General features: G+C 39.0%; 1 protein-coding gene across 1 annotated transcript in view; it reads right to left on the bottom strand.

Annotated features, from left to right (window-relative positions):
* LOC145984056 (mortality factor 4-like protein 1) overlaps window positions 1-23,468 on the bottom strand; it is a 156,556-nt gene that overhangs the window by 42,027 nt on the left and 91,061 nt on the right. Inside the window, exon 8 of the mRNA XM_083117423.1 lies at window positions 10,856-10,928. Within this exon, the coding sequence (XP_082973549.1) occupies window positions 10,856-10,928 (73 nt within the window). The remainder of the gene's footprint in view (window positions 1-10,855; window positions 10,929-23,468) is intronic.

Here is a 23,468-nt window from a genome sequence, read left to right as displayed (position 1 = left end):
CGTGTGAGCATGTCAGTCATTTGGCACCAAGTATACATTCTGTTGTACCCAGTTAGTGTTGGCACGTTCCAACGCAGCTGCAAGGGAGGAGATTAGTATATTTCCCAAAGCTTAAGGGAAAAATTTGGAAAAATGATATATATGAATTCATAAATCATCTGAAAAGCTGAAATAGAAGGAAATACAGAAGGAAGTCCAGATCCAGACCATCCATTAAGAAGGAACTCCAGATCCAGATCTGTCCATTAAGAAGGAAGCTCACGTAGGAAATACAGACCTGTACATTAAGAAGGAAGTCCAGACCTGTCCATTAAGAAGGAAGTCCAGATAGAAGAATATACAAATTGAAGAAAAGAAATAATAAAAAACATATTGAGATAAACCTTGACTGTAGATGAGAATTATAGAGAAAATTATTTCATCATGTAAATATTCTATTTCCATGTATCCTTGTTTATATAATATATTCGTTAAAACATCTCCATTGAAAGGCATCCTGTCTGGTTTCATTGTCTACAAAGAACCCTACCCTGTAGATAAGCTAGCTGAGGTTTAAGATTAAGATTCATGCACCCTGCACCAAATGGAGGAAGCATTAAGTAAATGGCGACCAACTTTTGGGGCTAGAGAATTAAGGACCATACAGCGAAGAGAAAAAGAATAATTGAAAATGGAGGAAAAGGATAAAGATGAAAATGAGACTGCAGAAGCTACAATGAAGGAAGACGGGAGAGAAAAGGGAAAGTTTCAGTTGTTGTGGAGAGGAAGGAAACGAGGAAGAAATTATTGTTTGTACCATAAGCGAAAGGGAAGAAGGTTACATATGTAAGAAATGCAAGAAAGAAAAGCTGAAAGAAAAACAAAAGAAGACAGAAGAAATAAATATATTAGAATTGTTTCAAAAAATGTCAATACAGCTGGAAGCCAACATCCAAAGGGTAGAAGAAAATAAGAGAGCTGAAAGAGAAGTTAGAAGAAAGTAATCGGAAAGTAGAAGAAAATAACAGAGAGCTGAAAAAGAAGTTAGAACAAAACAACAAGGAAGTGAAAGAAAGTCTCGATGAAAATAGTAGACAATTAGAAGCAGTAAGAAATGAAAGCAAGGAAATGTACGAAAAAATAACCAAGTCATGTGAAGAAAATAGAAGATCATTGGAAAAGAAAATAGAAGAAACAACACTGCTAATTGAGAACAAAAGCATGCATATACATAGGAGAATTGAGGTAGAAGTTTCAAAACTTAGAGAGGAAAATATACACAGAACCAACAGTATGGAAAGAAAAATGGTTGAAAATAAATCGCAGATAGAAGCAGTATCTTCTAGAGTAGATGAAAACTAAAGCAAGATCGAGGAAGCAAAGGTCCTAATGGAAGACAGAAGCTGGGAAATTAGCAATAGAATGGAAAAGGAAGTTCTAAAACTCGGAGAAGTAAGCATGCGGGAACTGCAAGAAGTTCAAGAAAAACTAGCAGTATGGAGAAGGACATTGCGGAAAATCGAAATAAAATTAATGCAGCAGATAAGAAGGGAAAGGAATTAGACAGAAAATTAAATGGAGCAGTGTCAAGGATAGAGAAGACAGAAAAGAAAGTAGAAGACGTGGAAAGGAAGTTAGGAAAGCTATTCGTCAAAGAAGGAAACATAAAACCTAGGTTTCGAGAAAGTGAAGAAACGAATGTTAAGAAAGAGCTGAGAGAAGAGAGTTCAAGCAATGAATCGACGACTGAGGAAGAAGAGAAGCATAAGATATATATAGAATAGAAGGACGTCACAAGAAAAGGAAATGGAAGAGTAGCGAAGAGGGAAGTAATAATGAAAGGCTGTTAGATATATTGGAAAATGAATTCCTGAGAGACGAGAACTATAGGACCAGGATACCTAGGCCACAAGAATTGCAGCATCTTCCAAAATTCAATGGGAATATATCTGATAAATTTCCCAGAAAGTTTTTAAGTGAACTCACAACAAATGTCAGACTTATGAGGATCCCCGAAGGAATGATTTTGAACGTCATAGAGTCATGTTCTGAACAGTCGGCAGCAGGATGGTATCAACTGAATCAGCACAAATTCAGAAATTTTAAAGAATTCAGCCGAAAATTCTTAAATTACTACTGCAGTGAAGATATAAAAGAAAGGCAGCTAGAAGCATTGAAGATATGTAGATTGGTCCAAAGTCGACAGCCAAGAAGAACAAACGTGGGAGACCCTTAGAACAAACATGGGAGACCCTTAGAAATACCAAAAATCTGAAGGAAGGATGCAGCGAAGAAGAGCTGGTCAAACAAGTTGTCCAAACATTGCCGTTAAGAATACAGAGAGCTATAGCAGCGGTTAAGATAAAAGCAGTGGATGATTTGATTGAATATCTAAGAACCGAAGATGTGCTAATAAAAAATCAGAATTCCTGGAACGATAAGGAAGGAAGATTCCATGGAAAGAGGCAACATTCAGAAGAAGAAGGGCATTCAAAACCAAAGTTCCGGAGACAGGAATTTGATGTAAGAAGAATAGAAGTTAGAAACCAGAGACCAAGTGCAGAAAGAAGAGACGTAGGAAGAAACACTGGAAGATATGAAAGAAAAATGGAAAGAAGAAATGCTCTCCCCGATGTAGAAAGAGATGAAGTCATAGAATTAGCCAGAAATCACTGCAATGACGGGAGAAGATTCCAAGAGAGAAAACGGGAAGACGATGACCCAATAAATTTAGACATCAACGATGAGAGAAGGTTTCCGGAAAGATTGCAGGAAGATCACCGAAACCCACAAGATATAATGGCAAACAGATGAAAATGTAGTAATATTGTCATTGTAGTTGGCCGCGGTGGCTCAGTCGGTAACGCGTCTGACTACCATGCTCAAGGTCCCGGGTTCGATCCCCGGCCGGTTCAAATCCAGGAACTTTTCTAACGGTGAAAGCGGCCCCGGCGCCCACCCAGCGTCGAATAACATGGGTACCTGGGGGAAACCCCGGGGGGTAAAGGCGGTCAGGGGCGTGATGCTGATCACATTACCCCCACTCACGACCAGATCAAGAAAGTGTGGGGCGTTACCCCCACACCCCCTATACGCCTTCATGGCGTGGTGCTATGCACAGGGGAACACTTTACCTTTACCTTTGTCAAACTGTAAATAGAAGTAATCTATATGTAAATACTTGTAAATAGAATAAATTATAGTTCATCCAAGAATCTGATATAGATAAAACAGAGAAGAAACTATATGTTTAGAAGTTAAATAGAGGCCAAAAGATTAAGAGACTCACAAGCTCACTTGAAGACCATAGAAAGGGAATGTAATATCATAGGAACTGTTGATGGGAATATGAATCTCCAAGGAATAAGTTTCACTGACGACTCAACCTTACCAAAAAGCTGGATGCGTAATGCCAATGGTGGGACACTATTTTGAGAAAAGTAGGCTGGACATGATCTACGTTAACAAAAGGAAGGCGAGAAGATAATTAATGTAAATGATATGCTACGTATTCCTATGAAAAAGAAATTGCGATGAGGAAAAATGGAAATGTGCATTAAAAATCTTGTGTATAAGATGAAGAATAACATATGAGTTATAGAAATGGATAGTGAAAATGAAAGATAATTATAATGCATATGTCGATGATACATGAGATAAAGATGATGCACGCAAGAATGTACCGAAAGTAGAGATAGTAGAAGTGAAAAATGTGCTATTTGAAACGTAGTAATTCATTTATGAAGAGCCTAAACAATCCTTAATATATGTTTGTCATGTACAGAAAAAGACTGATATTTGCCGACAATAAAAGAGTTGTGTGTTACAGAAATTATAAAAATAGAGAATCTTAGGAGAAACAAAAGAAAAAGATGTGCCAGTTCCTGAAAATAAAGCAATGAGACAGAAGCCAAACGAAGATGCTGCGAATACTAAATATAGTTTGTGAAAAGGAGAGCTGTGTATACATAGGGAGTTTTGTGAATTCAATTTGAAGATTGATGAAGACCGAAGAATAGATGAAGGAAAGAAAAAATTTAGGAAGAAGAAAAAATTTCTATCTTCATATATTACGATGAATTTTTTTTATGGTCAACAAGGGGAATATTGTGTTACGTACCCAATAGGACCAAGTAATGTAAATAGTTTGTCAAAAGGAAATTTTGTTTACATCAGTGGCAGCGCGTTCCAATCGACGCCCCACAGCACTATTGGTTGCGCGTTTCAACCATAGCACCTACTTGGATGTGCGTGTCAGTCGTTTGGCACCAAGTATACACTCTGTTGTACCCAGTTAGTGTTGGCGCATTCCAATCGGAGCCTCAAGGGAGGAGATTAGTATATTTCCCAAAGCTTAAGGGAAAAATTTGGAAAAAGGATAAATGAATTCATAAATCGTCTAAAAAGTTGAAATAGAAGGAAATCCAGATCCAGACCATCCATTAAGAAGGAAGCTCACATAGGAAATCCAGAAGGAAGTCCAGACCTGTCCATTAAGAAGGAAGTCCAGGTCCAGACTGTCCATTAAGAAGGAAGTCCAGATAGAAGAATATACAAATTGAAGAAAAGAAATAATAAAAAACATATTGAGATAAAACTTGACTGTAGATGAGAATTATAAGAGAAAAGTAGCTCATCATGTAAATATTCTATTTCCATGTATCCTTTTTTATATAATATATTCGTTAAAACGTCTCAATTGGAAGGCATCCTGTCTGGTTTCGTTGTCTACAAAGAACCCTACCCTGTACATAAGCTAGCTGAGGTTTAAGATTAAGTTTCATGCACCTTACACCAAATGGAGGTAGCAATGTAAATGTTCTGCACCCTACTATTTTATATTTGTCAAAGCTTGTGTTACATATTTATGCTGGTTTGATTTTGATTTGATTTAGTTTATTTTACTTCGCGTTTTGTGCCTCTTGGCTAATTTGTGAAGATGGGGATGAGTGATGAAATGATGAAATTGATGAATGGACATTCACAAACAACCAAGCCTGACTGGGATTCGAACCCGGGACCCTTGCCATCGCAGCGCGATGTGCTAACCAGTCGGCCACAGGGTCGGGCATATTTATGCTGGTTTATCACATGACATTATAATAATGATGATAATAATTATTGACCTCCATGGTGAAGGTATGACACAAATTGTCATAGGTTCGAATCCCAAGCAAATAGGGATGTGTATTTGTTACATCGCTTCATCATTCATCATGATTGCAAATATCACAAGTTAGAAAAGCTATGTAAGCAAAATAGAAATAACAATAACGTTTTCATTATTTTATTTACATCCGGATATCTCATTATTTTTTTTTTTGTTTCCTTGAATACTTTACAAATATTCGTTAACACATTATCACTAAATTCTATGAAACTATTGGCTACGTAAGGTCCCTCTCAAGAATAATAGTGAGTAAATTCTGTTTTACTCAATGTGGGGTTTGAGAAATGAAAAATAATGAAAATGAAAAATAAAATATTACTTAGAAGAGGAAAGGATTGAATGAAAATAATGGTAAGCAGTTTACCTGCTAATAAAACTTTGGGGGGCCATGGACAAATCAACTGGACTTTAGTGGATAAAAAAAATGCTATGATCCTAATAGGTGGAAGACTGACTAGCATGGACATCTCGAAGGGAGGGGCAAGGGGGGCCATGCCCTTCTGGAAAATGAATGTCCACCTAAAACTTATATATTTCACACATAATTTCATTTCAGTTACAGTAATTCATGTTCATTATCACAAATTAGTTGAAGAAACATGAAAAAAATATCTTACCTGCCCCTCCCTTGAAAAAAATCCTGGGAACCTCCATGCTGACTAGTGGCGCGATTATACCCAAACAACAGTCTGCTCTAGCTCCACTAAAGTGTAACGTATCATCTTTTATGTGAACTACAGAATTAAATTTTATATAATCTCATAGACAATGACAATTAAGATGCGAATGATTCTATTTCGATAAAAAGGGGCCAAAAATGTAAGAAATTGCTCCACAAAATTTGCAGAAAGGACAATTTATATTGTAAAAAATTCTAAGCGAAAGCATTTTTTTACTTCAATGCTTCTTGTATTACTATATATTTAATTTGCATTGTATAATGTGTCTTAAACGTTGTAATACAAAGTGTTCAACTTCCTTTTTCTCCTCTTTGTGATATTGCAAACTTTCATTGCATATTTTAACCTTTTCACATTGAGCTGAATACAATTGTAATACAATTAATTATTACTTTTCTAGTTTACAGTTAACTAAACACGTACTATATTGAGTGTGATAATAATTATGTTTTCTTCCATTTCACAAATCATTTTAAACAAACATAACTCTTTAACTATGTCATCTTACCCAGAATTACCTTATATGTTGATTGTATATGTATGTGTTGATCAGTATGCATCCATTTGCATAATATTATGTCTTTAGTTTCACATCATGTCCTCACTGTACCCCTTAGGACTGTAAAAGCAAACGATTCGCCAACAACCGGAAATGATCTACCTGAAAGATCATAATCAGGTGAAAATGCACAAAATCAAATGATCCCTCAAGTGCTGAATGAGGAACTCCCTTCAGTACGTACAAAGAGGTGCTTCAAATAGTGGACAAGAACCTGTGGACCAAACAGCCCGTGCAGGAGGGGGGATAACTGGCTAACATTCTCCTCATAAGGGGATACAACTATTGGGAGGGCCAGTTGTCCTGAGGTAACGGGGGCCTTCATCGTTGGACTTGTAACACATGAGGTAGATATCATCTGCATAGAAGACAACATGAGATTTGGAACATGGAAGATCATCACTACTACTGGGAGTAGAAGAGATGCAAAAATATAAATTTTAGATTACTGGGATTAGAAAAAAGGAAGAAGACGAAATTGAGTAAAGCCCTCCGTGTATTGTGCAATAATCTCTGAACAAGTCCTTGAAAATATATCGAAAAGAAGTGACATCAAATGAAACTTAATTTTTCTCCTACTGTACTGTGTATGTATAAGGGTATGAATTAATGCTTCATTTCTGTGTAACAGAAGTAACATGTTCTACTTGCTTGCATATAATAATAACAGTAGTACATTATTGTTTTCTTTGGGTGCCCTAGAAATCAGTATTGACAAGCGATTGTCCTCCACAGGAAATAAAAAGTAAGTAAGTAAGTCTGTCTCAGTCTGTCTGTCAGTCAGTCAGTCAGTCTCAGTTAGTCAGTCAGTCAGTCAGTCTCAGTTAGTCAGTCAGTCAGTCAGTCAGTCAGTCTCAGTTAGTCAGTCAGTCAGTCAGTCTCAGTTAGTCAGTCAGTCAGTCAGTCTCAGTCAGTCTCAGTCAGTCAGTCAGTCAGTCTCAGTCAGTCAGTCAGTCAGTCTCAGTCAGTCAGTCTCAGTCAGTCAGTCAGTCAGTCAGTCTCAGTCAGTCTCAGTCAGTCAGTCAGTCTCAGTCAGTCAGTCAGTCTCAGTCAGTCTCAGTCAGTCAGTCAGTCAGTCTCAGTCAGTCAGTCAGTCTCAGTCAGTCAGTCTCAGTCAGTCTCAGTCAGTCAGTCAGTCAGTCTCAGTCAGTCAGTCAGTCAGTCTCAGTCAGTCAGTCAGTCAGTCTCAGTCAGTCAGTCAGTCTCAGTCAGTCAGTCAGTCTCAGTCAGTCAGTCAGTCAGTCTCAGTCAGTCAGTCACAGTCAGTCAGTCAGTCTCAGTCAGTCAGTCAGTCAGTCTCAGTCAGTCAGTCAGTCAGTCTCAGTCAGTCAGTCAGTCTCAGTCAGTCAGTCAGTCAGTCTCAGTCAGTCAGTCACAGTCAGTCAGTCAGTCTCAGTCAGTCAGTCAGTCAGTCTCAGTCAGTCAGTCAGTCAGTCAGTCAGTCAGTCAGTCAGTCAGTCAGTCAGTCAGTCTCAGTCAGTCAGTCAGTCTCAGTCAGTCAGTCAGTCTCAGTCAGTCAGTCAGTCAGTCAGTCTCAGTCAGTCAGTCAGTCAGTCTGTCTCAGTCAGTCAGTCAGTCTGTCTCAGTCAGTCTGTCAGTCAGTCTGTCTCAGTCAGTCTGTCAGTCAGTCTCAGTCAGTCTGCCAGTGTCAGTCTCAGTCAGTCAGTGTCAGTCTCAGTCAGTCAGTCAGTGTCAGTCTCTCTGTGTGTCAGTGTGTGTGTGTGTGTGTGAGAGAGAGAGAGAGGGAAAGAGAGAGAGAGAGAGAGAGAGGGGGGGGAAAGAGAGAGGGAAAGAGGGGGAGAGAGAGGGAAAGAGGGAGAGAGGGAGAGAGAGAGGGAGAGAGGGAGAGAGAGAGGGAAAGAGGGGGAGAGAGAGAGGGAAAGAGGGAGAGAGGGGGAAAGAGGGAGAGAGAGGGGGAAAGAGGGAGAGAGGGGGGGAGAGAGGGAGAGAGGGGGAAAGAGGGAGAGAGAGAGAGAGGTGGAAAGAGGGAGAGAGAGAGAGAGGTGGAAAGAGGGAGAGAGAGAGAGGGGGAAAGAGGGAGAGAGAGAGGGAAAGAGGGAGAGGGAAAGAGGGAGAGAGGGAGAGGGAGAGAGGGAGAGAGGGAGAGAGGGAGAGGGAAAGAGGGAGAGAGAGAGGGAAAGAGGGAGAGAGAGAGGGAAAGAGGGAGAGAGGGAAAGAGGGAGAGGGAGAGAGGGAAAGAGGGAGAGAGAGAGAGGGAAAGAGGGAGAGAGAGAGAGGGAAAGAGGGAGAGAGAGAGAGATAGATCTGTAAATGCTGAAGTCAAAGAATTGGTGCATTAAATTAAAAAGTTTGCTTTTGAAGAGTTTTGAAATATTGCTGCAGTTCAGTTACACTTTCCTTGTAGTAACGATCAATTTATAAGCTCGATTTTTAGAATTACCTCATGAGGGAATACTGTCTCTCAGTCTCAGTTCCGTTCATTTGTGTGTGTGAAGAGAGAGAAGAAAGGAAGGGGGATATCTGTATAAATTGATAATTGCATTTCTATCATGCTGATGCCACCTGATTTGGGTGAAAATTTAACCGCTAATTTAGCCACGACAACTGAACCAGAGCCGACCAAAAATGTTTCAACCACCCTTGAGCCCACCCAAAGAAAAATTATGGTGATGTCCCTGCTAATCTCAATGGGGGGAAGGGGGGGGGGCAGTTGGTCCTATTTTCTTGAGGAACAACTGCCCCCTGGAGATAAGCAATGGCATCATCTTGGGGTAGGCTCAAGGGTGGTTCAAACTTTTTTGGGGAGGCTGTGGGCTATTATAGCTTCCTCAGCTGAAATTGAAATGTAAAAAAGATGATTTCTCATTTTGTTGATTTGCTCACAAACTGTAGTTCAATAAAACGTGATAGGAGATTGACTTGCGTAGGATCATTTTGAACAGGTGAAGAAAGCTGGGAAGAGAGGGACGAATTCTGAAGTGATCCTTGGAAGATAAACCTTGCTAGGATATTTTGTTACGCTGCTGGTTGACAGAGATTTCTGACCCTGGGGTGGGAATATAATTTGGTGTCTCGTGAACTTATTTCAGCATACTTTTATTTATGCCAAAATTATTTTTCATGGGAAATAAATATATGAATAAACTTACCTATTAAAACATTTCAACTACTATTAGAGTGATTGAGACCATTTATCTTATTATATGCAAATAAAAAATGATATTTATTTAGCACAATAGACAAGTTTCTAGAAGCGTCGCCATGTTCAAAAGCAGACTTGCAAACAAAAAGTAGCAAAGTAACTACACGTTACATAAACGACCGAATAAATAGGAAAAAGAATGAGTGAAACAGTGAAGTCAGATATATTCTACTTTCTGAGGTTGTATTATTTATTATTATTTTACTGTTCTCAGTTCTTGAAATACTGTAATTTATAATGTTGTTTGTAAAAAGAATACTATTTCCTGGTGAGATATTTTGCTTTTGCCTTTAATATATATTTATGTCTATTTTCTTCGAATTGAAAAATAATTTTAATTACGATTCTTAATAGCGTTCTTTTATGAGTGAGCGAATTTATAATATTCATACCAATATTATGATATGAATGATTAATTCATATGCAGTTCATGGTAGTCAAATGTTGCTTTCAGTGCAAACTCCCTGGCCATTGATACCTAATGGGAGTTGCAAATGTCTGTGTTGACCAAGAATCGTGATTGAAAAGGAGGCGAAGGTTTCGCCTAGAAAGCAAAATAACAGCGACAATTGGTTTGATTTATGTATTTAATTATTTTCCATTGTTTAGCCCTGTGCCTAGGTACAGTCATGGACAGTTCTGAGTTATCACAACCCCAATGACTTTAATCGAATTGGAATTGTTACAATGCAGAAGTGTCTAACTGTACAATGCTAAAGCTGGACCCAGATATTCCCCTAGCACTTCTTTTAATTGGTACATGATTTTCTGAAGATGCTTTTAGATGAACTAACAATAAAATTATCCTGATTTTAATACATCCATACTAAAACTCATTTAAAAATAATCTTCATACGAGTGGGTGAATATAAAAAAAATAGAATTAAATAGTACTTCATATCTAACACTGAAACAATAAGACTTTCTTGTACAAAAAATAGAAGTAACCAAATGAAACATGCAAAATAATCTATCAGTTATTTTTAGTGGTTTTTATTGATTTTATCTGCAACCTTTCGTTCTGGTTTCCCAGAACTTTCTCAAGTTACACTAAGATATACATACAAAAACACAACCTCACATGGCTAGTCACTCTACTGTGTTTTTTATGTATATCTTAGTGTAGCTTGAGAAAGTTCTGGGAAACCAGAGTGAAACGTCACAGATAAAATCAATAAAAACCACAAAAAATAATGGTGTTAGATTATTTTGCATGTACAAAAAGTGGTTATGCAAACCTTCAAGAAGAACATTGATAAACCAAATGAAACATTAATAAATAAAAGAATAAAGGTGCCACTTACCGAACATGCGTAACAAATGTGTTACTCCATAAATCTTACTGGGCACAGTACCTTCTTCACAACTCTTCACAATCTGTAACAGAAAACAAATTGTTCAAGTTCAAACGAGAATGTGAACTACTACTACCACCGTATTTTCATGTGTATAATGCACACCCTGATTTTTGATGGAGAAAAATGACAAACAAGTGTAGTCCGTATATAATGCACAGTACAATTCCAGGGTGGCCACTCTAGGACCATTATAGAATTCAAGTATAATTCCAGGTTTTCAAGGCGAACTTTCCAAAAATTCAATTGTACAAGATGTTTTCTCTATTTCACAATCTCACATCACCTCTCAGCAGCACCCACAAGCATATGCATACACAAATATATTAACAATATAAAGGGTTTGTGTGATTCAAACTTATCCTCAAATTCTAATTCAATTCAATTAAATGGTGTATATATTTAAAATATTTAATTTAAGGTGCGGAGTTTACATTTACCATTTCACATACTCTGACTCGAAATGCATCTGTACAAACTACAAACACAAGTCACAAATGTTACGGGATATACCAATTACCAATCAGGATATACCAATTACCAATCTATGAAAAAGTGTTATTTGTATAAAAACTTCAAACTCAAATTTAACTAATCAACTTCAAGATATAGTAATCTTCAGTCTTTCATTGTTCTGCAAAGGACACTAACAGACTGAGCACATTGAGAAAATTTTATTTTATTTTCCATGCAGCTTTATTTTTCTTCCTCTATAAAAGTAGAAGATAATTTGTGAAAAACATATTTCAAGTTGAATTTTTCATGTCTGTGGAGAAAAATTCACGCATAATTCCCGGAGCCAATAATTCATGCATAATTCCTGTAATTAAAGGAATTCCCGGTGAGTAGCCACCCTGAATTAAGGTTCAAGAAATAGCTTCCTTAGTTGTAGGTCATAAAGCTGTTACTATGTGACCAAGAGAAGAATATTATCTTGTGTATACAATGAGTCACCAACCAACCCCACCTCCCCCTCCACTGTGTTTAGCATCCTAAAGCTTTCACTTCTGTAACCACCTAGTTCATTCTTTAGTAGAAGAACGAAAGATCAAAATTATATTCTAGATTTGCAACGCTCAGGAAGTTATTTTCTGTTATTTCCCCTCTGACCAATACTGCTGATATACATCCTGTGTAATGGAGGTGCATGCCTGAATACTGTCAGAATGGCATGGCACTGCTTTTTCTTGGTGTCACAAAACATTCAGTTACAATGTGAAAAGTCATAAGAAATGGCAATTTCACTTTTTACAGTTTTCTTTTCAAATCAAACCTGGTAATTCATATTTGCACTAGGGATAGCCAGATCCGGATCCTGGCAGATCCGAAATCCAGATCCGGTTGGGTCCTAAGGATCCGGATCCTAAATTTTTTTGGATCCGGATCCGCAGATCCGGAATTTTCAGATCCGGATCCACAACTTTCTGATCCGGATCCAGAACTTTCGGATCCGGATCCGTTTTGCCATCCCACATGCGCTTCTTTGAAAAGTAAGAATGTGTTTATAACATATTGTTACCTGCTAATATATATATATATATAATATACATACACATATATATATACAGTGTGTGTGTGCGCGTGCGCGATTTGTAATTAATTAATACACTTACAAGGGAGGTCTAAGTCTCCCCCTCCGATTTCCATGAAACTTGGCAGGCGTATAGAGGCCCCCCGCTCAAATGTCAAGATGAGTAGAAATTGAAGTGGGGATCTGACCCCGAAACCACGTAAATATGGCATAGGAAGAAACAGGGGGCATAGGGCCTCTCTATACACCTGCCAAATTTCATGGAAATCTGAGGGGGACACACGGGTCAGATCCTTACTTCAATTTGTCCTCATCTTGACATTTGAAAGGAGGTTGCCCCCTAGAACAATTTTTTTGACGAAAGAAAAAAACACGTATTTCTTCATTTGGGCCCGTTTATACACACACCTGCCAAGTTTCATGGAAATCGGAGGGGGACACAGGGGTCAGATCCCCACTTCAATTTGTCCTTATCTTGACATTTGAGAGGAGGTTGCCCCCAAGAACAAATTTTTTGACGAAAGAAAAAAAAACACGTATTTCTTCATTTGGGCCCGTTTATACACACACCTGCCAAGTTTCATGGAAATCGGAGGGGGACACATAAGTCAAATGCCCACTTAAATTTGTCCTCATATTGACATTTGGGGGGGGGGGGGGGGTTGCCCCCTAAAACAGTTTTTTAGCCTAAACAAAAAAAACACGTATTTCCTCATTTGGGCCCGTTTATACACACACCTGCCAAGTATCATGGAAATCGGAGGGGGACACAGGGGTCTGATCCTCACTTCAATTTTGTCCTCGTCTTGACATTTGAGGGGGTTTTGCCCCCTAAAACAGTTTTTTAACTGAAACAAAAAAAACACGTATTTCTTCCATTGGGCCCCGCTATACACCTGCCAAGTTTCATGGAAATCGGAGGGACACAGGGGTCAGATCCTCACTTCAATTTGTCCTCATCTTGACATTTGAGGGGGTTTTGCCCCCTAAAAAAGTTTTTTAGCTGAAACAAAAAAACACGTCATTCTTCCTTTGGGCCCTACTATACTACCAAGTTTCAAGGAAATCGGAGGGGGACACTTAGATAGCCTCCCTTGTTAGTCTTACACTTTGTAATTATTTAACACTGCATATATTATAATGTTTTATTTTAATTTGTAAAACTAACTGTAGAACAATTGTATAATTTTTGTATAACATTTCTATCTTGTTATATTTCAATTTCAATTTCAATTTTCCTTTATTAAAGGGCGAGGTTCAGCCTGTGGCTGTTCTACCACCTAACCCCGATGGATACATATACATATTAAATACATTCTACCTACTAAATGTTTGTACAATAACAAACAAGGAAGAAAGAGAGAAACATAAAGAAGACACAAAAAGAACAAATACAAAATTGAGAACAAAGGCTCGTCTACACACTAAAAATAATAATAATAATAAAAAGATTCAAAACAAATACACAAGGATACACAAATTAATTGACACAATTGTGCTTGGTGTGATATGGTTAAGAATAATACAAATTAATATTAATGTTATGTGTAAAAAACATATAAATGTTCTTAATATGCGAGAAAGGACAAAATATTGTTAAGGGTTGGCAACATGTAAGGGGAAAAGTAAACAAGCAAAATGAAGATGAAAATACTTGTTATTAGGAAGTTGGTTCAGATATGCGAGGTATTATTCGTGAGTGCTGGAACACAAATATTGTTCATTTAACAATAGAGTTTTTAGTTTGTCTTTGAAGTTGTTGCGATTAGTGAGGGACGTCATGGAAGGAGGAAGTTCATTCCACGCTCTTGCAGCTGAATATGTAAATGATGATTCGAAAAGCACTAGTGTGTGCTTTGGAAGTTCAAGTTTCGATTTTCCCCTTGTTTTGTAATCATGTATTTCCCTTCTGAATTTTAATTTCTGAAATAGGTTTCTAGGTGTTTTGGTTTGTAAAAGATTATGGATAAAACAACACAGATGTAATTTTCGGTGTCTGGTCATGTTCAACATTTTGTTTGCGTTTAGGGTTGGGAGGATATGATTGTATTTTCTTATATGGTACACGAAACGGAAACATGAATTTTGGACTTTCTGGATTTTGGTTTTGTTTCGAACGGATAGATTTGGTCCGAAAATTATGTCGCAGTAGTCCAGTAAAGGAAAGATAAGTGATTGGATTAGTCTCATTTTAATCTCTGTTTTTAGGCATTCTTTAAAGCTGTACAGCGATCTTAGCACGGCGTAAGCCTTTTTAATTTGTTCTTGTACATGAATATCCCAGTTAAGGTGTTCATCGAAAATGATGCCTAGATTTTTCACATTTGTTGAATAAGGGATTATAGATGTGTCTAGTTTGATGCATATCTCGTTAGGATTTATCAGAGAGAGACTATTTCGGGAACCAATAAGAGAGAAAGTTGATTTTTGTGGGTTTATTTTTAGACCGTTACTTTTACACCAGGTATTTATGTTGGATAAATCATCATTGAGCAAAGCTAAGGCTGCATCTGGTGCTTTCGGTGGAAAAGGAATTTGTAGTTGAGTGTCATCTGCGTAAAAATGAACTTTACTGTGATTGATTACGGTAGGTAAGTCGGCTGTAAAAATGGTATAGAGGAGAGGGGCTAGAATGGATCCCTGTGGGACACCAGTTTCCAATGGCAGGGTGCGAGAGAGAGGGGGCGTGGCAGCGTCTATGTATACTCTCTGTTGTCTGTTGTTCAGATACGATCTAAACCATTGGAGAGCAGGAGGTGAAAAATTGTAGTATTTTAATTTGCTCAAGAGCAGGTCATGATGGACACTGTCAAAGGCTTTAGTGAGATCCAGTAATACTAACGCTACTGCCATTCTCTTGTCGATTGATCGTAATAAATCGTCAGTTACTTTAAGTAAAGCCATTGCCTTGCTGTGTGAGGGACGGGAACCGGATTGACATTTCGGAAGCAGATCTAGGTCATTAACGTGTTTGCGAGTTTGCTTGTTAACAATTTTTTCAGTGATTTTGGAAAATATAGGTAAGAGACTTATTGGTCGAAGGTCATTCAGGGACGTTATTACTTTTTTCTTTGGTATCGGAACACCACGTGCTGTCTTCCAGCTGGTCGGGTATTGTCCAGTCCGGAATGAGAAATTTACGATGTGCGTCAGAGGACGTAAGATGTGCGGTAATAACAGTTTAATCATTTTTATAGATATTCCATCATTACCAGATGCATTGGATGATATTTCGTTTATAGCTTTCATTGTTTCGGCTTCGTTTATTTCTTGCAGGTGGAAAGTTTGAGCGCTTTCGTTAAAAGTGTTGCCATCAAAGAACTCTCGAGTTTTGTTAACGGCATCTTCTGAGACATTCGCTTTGCTGCATACGCTAGAAAAATGCCGGTTAATTGAATCTACGTTTATCAGGTCGGAAGGTATCTCGTTGTTCATATTTTTACTATATACACCCCACGTTTTTATTTTTTTCCACAACTCTTTGCTGTTATTGTTGCATCGGAGGTGATGATTAAAATATGCTTTCTTTTCTTACCGTTGGACCGAGGTGGTGAAGTTTCTCAGTTCTTTGTAATAGTCCCAGTTTGCCTGGGATTTTGTGCGCTTATATTTTATTAGGGCATTGTCACGAAGTTTCATGAGCAGTTTTGTATTTTCGGATATCCACGGAGAGTTTTTTGATTTTATTAATTTAGTTTCAAGGGGCGCATGCTTGTCGAAGAGATTTATTACGTTTTGAGTAATGAAGTGAACTTTATCATCGATGTTGTCGAAGCTATCAATTTGCATCCATTCAATTGTTGCAGCATCCCTATCGAATATCTCTTTGTCAAGGGTAGAGAAGTTTCTAGATTTGATAAACTGTTTAATTAATTTTGGTTTTTCGATGGCAAGTGTCGCGTTTACTAGACAGTGGTCGGACATTCCAACGGGAGCGGTTACGTTAAATGAGCGTACAAGATCTGGGTCATCCGTTATTACCACATCGAGGAGTGATTGGGTGGTTGCCGTTATTCTGGTTGGTCGGTTAATGATCTGGACCATGCCGAAAGAGTCTATTATTGATTGTAAATATACTGTTTCTGGTTTATGGGGAGAAAGGAAATCTACGTCACCTAAAATAAGTAATCTGTGAACGAGTGGAAAAACTTCCGAGATCGTCGTTTCTAGGGGCGATAATTTTGTATACGATATCTTAGGGGCTTTGTACACACCAATTATTCCCAGAGTTAGATGCTGGAGCTTCACAGTTACGCTAATCATTTCGACTTCGTCGTCAATTTCGTTGCAAGAGGGAATGATCTTGACATTTAGGTCTTTACGGTAATACAAGATTAGGCCACCCCCACCCTTTGTTGTTCTATCCTTTTTTATTGCTGCGTAACCCGGTATGGAGAAGGTCGAGGCGAGGGCTTCGCGGAAAGACCAGCTCTCGGTGACCAGGAAGATATCGAAAGCCGACTCGAGCACCGTGGTCGCCAACTCCTCTAATTTTGGTGACGACAAGGACCTGACGTTCGCTTGAGCGAGGGTCAGGAAGGGTGGCCTTGGGGGGCGATGACCGGGAGGGAGGAAACCGTTAGTTGCAGGAATTTCAGGCGATGGAGTCGACATCAGGGAGAAAACAAAGACAGGGGTACCATATGTTGCGAGCTTGAGGGACATCGAACCTTCCCTTCCACAACGTCATAGCGTATTTTAGCATTATTTCAAATATGAATGTAGGTGCAAATTGGGAGAAGAAAGACATAAGGAAATTCGGGTACTTACATGTTGCCTTCTTGTGAAGTCTTGGATGTTCGTGAATCACAGGTATATTTGACGCTAAAACATCACTCAAAGAAAACTGTATGAAATAATCACTTGCACACGTAATCATAATCACACGCAGACACACATAAACATTCGCATAAAGGGATATGGTTGACACACAAGACACACACAATGGACATAATAGGGAAACGATTTCAGACACACGTTCATAATACATATAACTAAGAAATAAAATGAGGATGGTCATCACGGATATACATTTTGATTATACACTTAAGTTTGTGGGAGAAAAAAAAACAACTAGTAATAATAATAATAATAATAATAATAATAAAAAGATATAGAATGATAAAAATAAAAGAAATATTAAAAGTATTTCAATGTAAACCGGTAACTAATGTTAAAGTGGCTAAGGAGTCCGAGCAGTCTTGTTTATGGGTCTAGTCTTTTGAGGGGTAAGGCTCAGGGGCCAATCGGGATAGTTCCTTCATTCTTGTAATAGTGAGTTTCCGCCCGGTAGCGGTGCACACCACGATCCTGCCGTCTTCCGTGTAGCATGCGCGGCGACCGAACTTCTCTTTCGCCACCCGCAGCATCTCCTGTCGCACTGGAGTCAGCGACTCGGTGATGTAGATTCGCGACCCGGCTTCTTTTAGCTGTTTCTTCGCCGACCACACGGAGTGCCTGGTTTTGTAGGTTGCGAATTTAACAATAATGAAGCGTTTTCCTTCCTGCATGGCCTCGGCCATGCTACGGTTTGGTTTTCCCAAACGATGGCACCTCGCGATATGGTCACTCTTGATGTCGACGTGCATCTTATTTCGGAATAAGTCCAGGACCTTCTCCTCCACGTTCTCCTGGACGTTCTCCTGCACTCCGTGAATAAGGAGACACTCACGCCTTGAATACTGTTCCAAATCGTCCAGCCTATCTTCTTGGGATTCTATCCTATCCAATAAATAAAGGAAGTCTTCCTTTTGCACTTTGAAACTTTCCTCCAACCGTGCCTCCAATTTACTCAGCTCGTCTTTGAGTTTCTTCATTCCTTCGGAATCGTACGTAGCACTTAGGTCCCCGCTTCTTGACTGTGTTTCATTATCAATTTTTAGTTTGAAACTGTCCAGCTCGCCACGCACCTGCTTTTCGAAGCTTTCCAGCCGGTCGCCGAGTTCCTTGGCCACAGCAGGAGACATCTTGGGTTGGTACGCGTGAAGCACAGTGGTTATGGCTTGCGACGAGCATCAGATAATTATTCCAGTATTTTCTGTTAATTAACGTTGAAGTTGCACTTGCACACGTCAGTCCTGAACCTTGACACTACCTCTTCCTTGTGTGAAGATAAGAATCAGCCAGCAGCCCGATGTCCAGCAGAATTTTACAATCTTCTCCGGAGCCGATCAGCACGTCCTTAGCACACTTCCACCATCTTTTTTCGTGTTAAAGGTTTCATCCTCGAATGGAATGTCTCACATTTATGTGTGTTTTCATTTCCAATACATTCGAATGAATACATATTCGTTTCAATGGCATTTACAAAATCACCTGTGACATTTGTGCACGAGTGTGTTAGCTGATGCGTAGCAAAGTATTTTAGGAACAACACTTGAAAAGAATTCTTGTAGGACTAACGAAAAATTTCTTTGTAATCGAAGATCATATTACCTTTTAAGGTGTGGTAATATTATAATGAATTGAGATACGAAACTCTCGGATCCGGATCCAGATCTGGAACTTTCGGGTCCAGATCCAGATCCGGAACTTTCGGGTCCAGATCCAGATCCGAAACTTTCGGGTCCAGATCCAGATCCGAAACTTTTGGGTCCAGATCCAGATCCGAAACTTTCGGGTCCAGATCCAGATCCGAAACTTTCGGGTCCAGATCCAGATCCAAAACTTTCGGGTCCAGATCCAGATCCGAAACTTTCGGGTCCAGATCCAGATCCGAAACTTTCGGGTCCAGATCCAGATCCGAAACTTTCGGGTCCAGATCCAGATCCGAAACTTTCGGGTCCAGATCCAGATCCGAAACTTTCGGGTCCAGATCCAGATCCGAAACTTTTGGATCCGGATCCAAATGGATTCGGATTTTTCGGATCCGGATCCGTTTGGCCATCCCTAATTTGCACCTGTTGATATATACATGTTATATGCAGCGACATAGTGAAAACATGTGTGGGTTTAATGTCCAAAGTATTCCATGCTTTATACGCACCACAGTTTTTGGGAGCAAAAATATTGGAAAACAGTGTGTATTATACATGAGTAAATTTGGTAATTACTATGATTGAAATGGAAATCCAATGTTAAAGAATACAATAGCTTAATCAAATTGTGTACACAAAAAATAAACACGAGAGCTTAATCTATGCAGTTATTATCTGCTGATTATCATCTTCAAACTTATTCCTTGTTCCTAGTTTCATTCAAGAGGCACAGATACTTTATGATTAGGTTACTGAAAAATTTGTGTGCACAAATTTTGTGAAAAGTATAAATTATACTTATTTTATATTTTATTCAGCTTTACATGTCTAAACATATGGGAAGGAAAGTCATTAAACAACAGTAATTTTATTTCTAAGGTGCATGGAAAAGTATGCACAATAGAAAATCTTCTTTCGGGACACAAAATGGCTCCTTAGCAAAAAGACTATATGTGTCTCTATGGTAGCTTGTACAACACAGCTGCTCTACTGCCAACTTGCACCATGATAGAGTACAGAGCCCACTTTTTTTTGTCATAGTGTTTGAAATATTCCGATATCTAGAGAAGAATGAAGGTTCAGTATGGTGACAGATGTTTGAGTCTAGAGGGTGCACAAATGGGTGGAGAGATTTAAAAATTGAAGACAAGTGTCAGTGAAACAGCAGATCCAGCAGTGAATCTGTAACTGCAAGAAAATCACTATTGATGAAATTGATGTGCACATCCTGTTGTGAAATTTCGTTGTTGGATACGTTGAATAAATACTAGGGCTGAGACGATACCAATACTGATGGATCAGTATTGGTTGAAATTTTTCCACACATACCATTGTTTTTGAGTTGCTCGACATGCAGCCAAGAACAACATTTGTCCTTTTCAAAAATTTGTTCACCCTTCCTTGTGACAGGTTGGTAGGCCAACTCAAGTAGTTCTGCATGTAGTTTTTCCGAGAAATACTGGACAAACCCCCACCCTACTGGGAAGCAGATAATTGACAAGATCAAAGGCAAGGGCTAAGTGGAAGCTGGGACCAAATTTCTCAAAGGCCTACCTGATAAGGCTGGGTGGAAACAAAATATATCACACTTCCAAACTCGTGAGGTAAGAAAGATGGTTATTTTTAAAACCAGCATTACTATCATGTTGCGCTGTTTCCAGGTCAGAGGATTTCTGAGTTCTTGGAAAGTATGGGTGAAGGTCACAATTAATTTTCTTTTATCTACATTCAAATGTTGTGCATTCAACAATTTCTTCTTGTACTCTTCCCTTCTGTGTAAGGGGGCGGTATTCCTTAAAGACTTTTCGCTGCAGATACTCGTGCAGAGGCAACTTCCGATGGAGCACAAGAGGGATGCCAGAAGAGGTGAAAGATGGGCTTTCATTAGCTGTAATAAATTGATGGCAAAGCCTATGTCATAAACTTTGATTGCTCAGACATCATCTGCATGGGACAACATCGACGAGGACATGGGAGGACGGATATCTGGCAACCAGGGATGGGAGGTGGACAAAGGAGGGCATGGTGGCAGCACGATGGACGGATCACGAGAGGTCCAACGGCCAGGAAAGGGTTGTTTTCCGAAGAAAAGTGCTACAGCTGTTTGTGGTGCACACAATAGGGGAGGGAGAGGGGACATTGACCAAGAGGTTGCACTTGTCAAGCCAGGACACAGCAGGAAATGGCAGAGACCTGCGGCTATTAGGAGCAGAAGAGGCACAGAATGATCACCGGACTCTTTTGCAGAAGGGGAAAGGACCCAATGGGAAAAATAGGTGTGTGCCAGGGATGTGTGATGTTTTGGGTCGCATATGTCCAAGGGTGACGTACGATTGATTGATTGATTTAGTTTATTTTACTTCGCGTTTTGTGCCTCTTGGCTAATTTGCGAAGATGGGGATGAATGATGAAATGATGAAATGGATGAAAGTGGACATTCACAAACAACCATACCCGACCGGGATTCAAACCCGGGACCCTTGGCGTCGCAGCGCGATGTGCTAACCACTCGGCCACAGGGTCGGGCGGGTGACGTACGAGGAGAGGCCTTTAGAGCTGCAACTAGAATCAGGTATGTGTAGGTTAGTTCCCAGAACCAGCAGGGGGAGGGGGTGGGGGTGATAAAGATTTTGAGCTGCAACATAGAGGGACTGAAGAAAAAGTTGCACCAACACCAAGAGGAGTTTAGAGAATATGTGCAGTACATTGATATTGTCATTCTTCACGGAACCTGGGAGGCCACCGAGGGCATTCCTGACATTCTGAAATTTAGGGGTTTTAGTAAATTTGTGGGGAGCAAGGCAAAAAGGGGGTTTAACATAGGAAGGTTGATGGTACTTTTCAAAGCAGAGAGGGAGGGGAAAATAACGCTGCTGGACTCAAGCACATGGGTTTCTGTTAATTCTCTTTGCACTGGAGGGACTGAAATTTTGTTTTGTGTAAGTCTCTTATGCGACTGCTGGTATCGGTCGATAACACAATTATTGCAAATGATAGAGAATGATGGACAGCATAGCATAAAGAGAGCCAGCCAAATGAGCATTATTTTAATAACCGTATTTGCTCATATTTTTACGTCACTTTTCTCCCTCTCCAGGTTAACCTAAATGACAAGAATGAATAGTGTTTACATGAAATTGAAACACACACAATCCACCGATATTTTGGTGTAACTGCAACACTGTAAGAAGTCTTGCAACATTTCAAAACCCTCATATTTTGCATCCTCTGGGTCTACAGAGAAGATTACACAAAAAAATACCAAATGTCACAAGATATTTTAAAGTGTTGTGCACAAGATATTTTAATGTTTTTTAGTGCTACATGACAATAATTTTGGAGTTATTAGTTATTTAATGTCATTAACGGAATGTGATGTGATGAGTTAGTATGACTCCGTAACTAGCCTTTGTTATTTTAAACTTGAATTTTACAAGTATCGGCATCAGTAGGTGTCAGTATCGGTTCAAAGTGGTGTTGGCTCAACCCTAATAAACACATAACCATCAGTTTTGATGAATTAGAAGTAAGTTTGAATTCGAGAACAAGGATTGGGAGCAAACTACGGTAACAATGTTAAAAAAATGTAGTTAAAGAATTCATATTATATTCCATTTTCTAAAACATTAACATAAAAAAAATGAAAATCTTGTAAGTTATTAAAATTTGATCGTTAAACCTGCATTTTTCTTATCTGCACTTACTCTTCAGAGCAAAAGTTCAATTTAGAATTAACAAAAATGAATTCAATTTTCTTACTTTTTCTATAAATATATGCATATATTCAGGTCCTCATTTTCTGTCGTATTCTTGGCCATGTGTTGATTAATTTGGTGTTTTAAGTCCACTTTATGCACAGTAAGGCTAATCGGGACTAAACCTACAGTATAAAATGAGATTCCAACCACTTGTGCCTCCACCAGGTATCGAATCTGGGACCCCTTGATTACAAGGTGATGATGCTACCATTGCGCCATCGGGGAGGTCCTCTTGGCCACTTGTAAAAAATACACAATGGAATCCTATTTCTAGAAAGAACTTTGTGTTTATATGAGTTGAAATTCTTCACAACTGAATCTTGATGATCCCATGTCACATGACGATTACAATCAGAATTTGACTATCTGGATATACAGGCAGTTACTATTGAACTCATGCATGTGATATTTGACACCCTGCCTCAAAAATTCACACATTGAATGAAAAGGCATAGTTACAAAACACACAAATAACTACAAACTTTCAAACATCAAGTGTAAAAATGTTTTCTAAACAAGTCTAGAAAAAAATATGTTTAAAACACTTTGTTTTAAATGCTTTAAACATTTGTGAAAAAACAAAGCCATGTGTTTTAAACATTTAAAACAATTTGTTTAAAACACTTTTGTGTTAAACATGCCAACCCTGGTTCCCGTGGATCCCCGGTGGAAGGCACACAGTGGTTCGGATCCCACTTTAAACTGCAGGTCCAGTCCCAATTAGCCTTCAGTGCATAAAGTGGTCTTAAAACCTTTAGCGGGTGGAGCTTCATGTGCCTATATTACCATTGAAGCTG

This window comes from Lepisma saccharinum, chromosome 2, assembly GCF_977018435.1.
Source record: "Lepisma saccharinum chromosome 2, izLepSacc3.1, whole genome shotgun sequence".
Taxonomy (NCBI): Eukaryota; Metazoa; Arthropoda; class Insecta; order Zygentoma; family Lepismatidae; genus Lepisma; species Lepisma saccharinum.
Note: the sequence above shows the minus strand (reverse complement) of the source record. Positions and strands in the feature narration are given on the sequence as shown.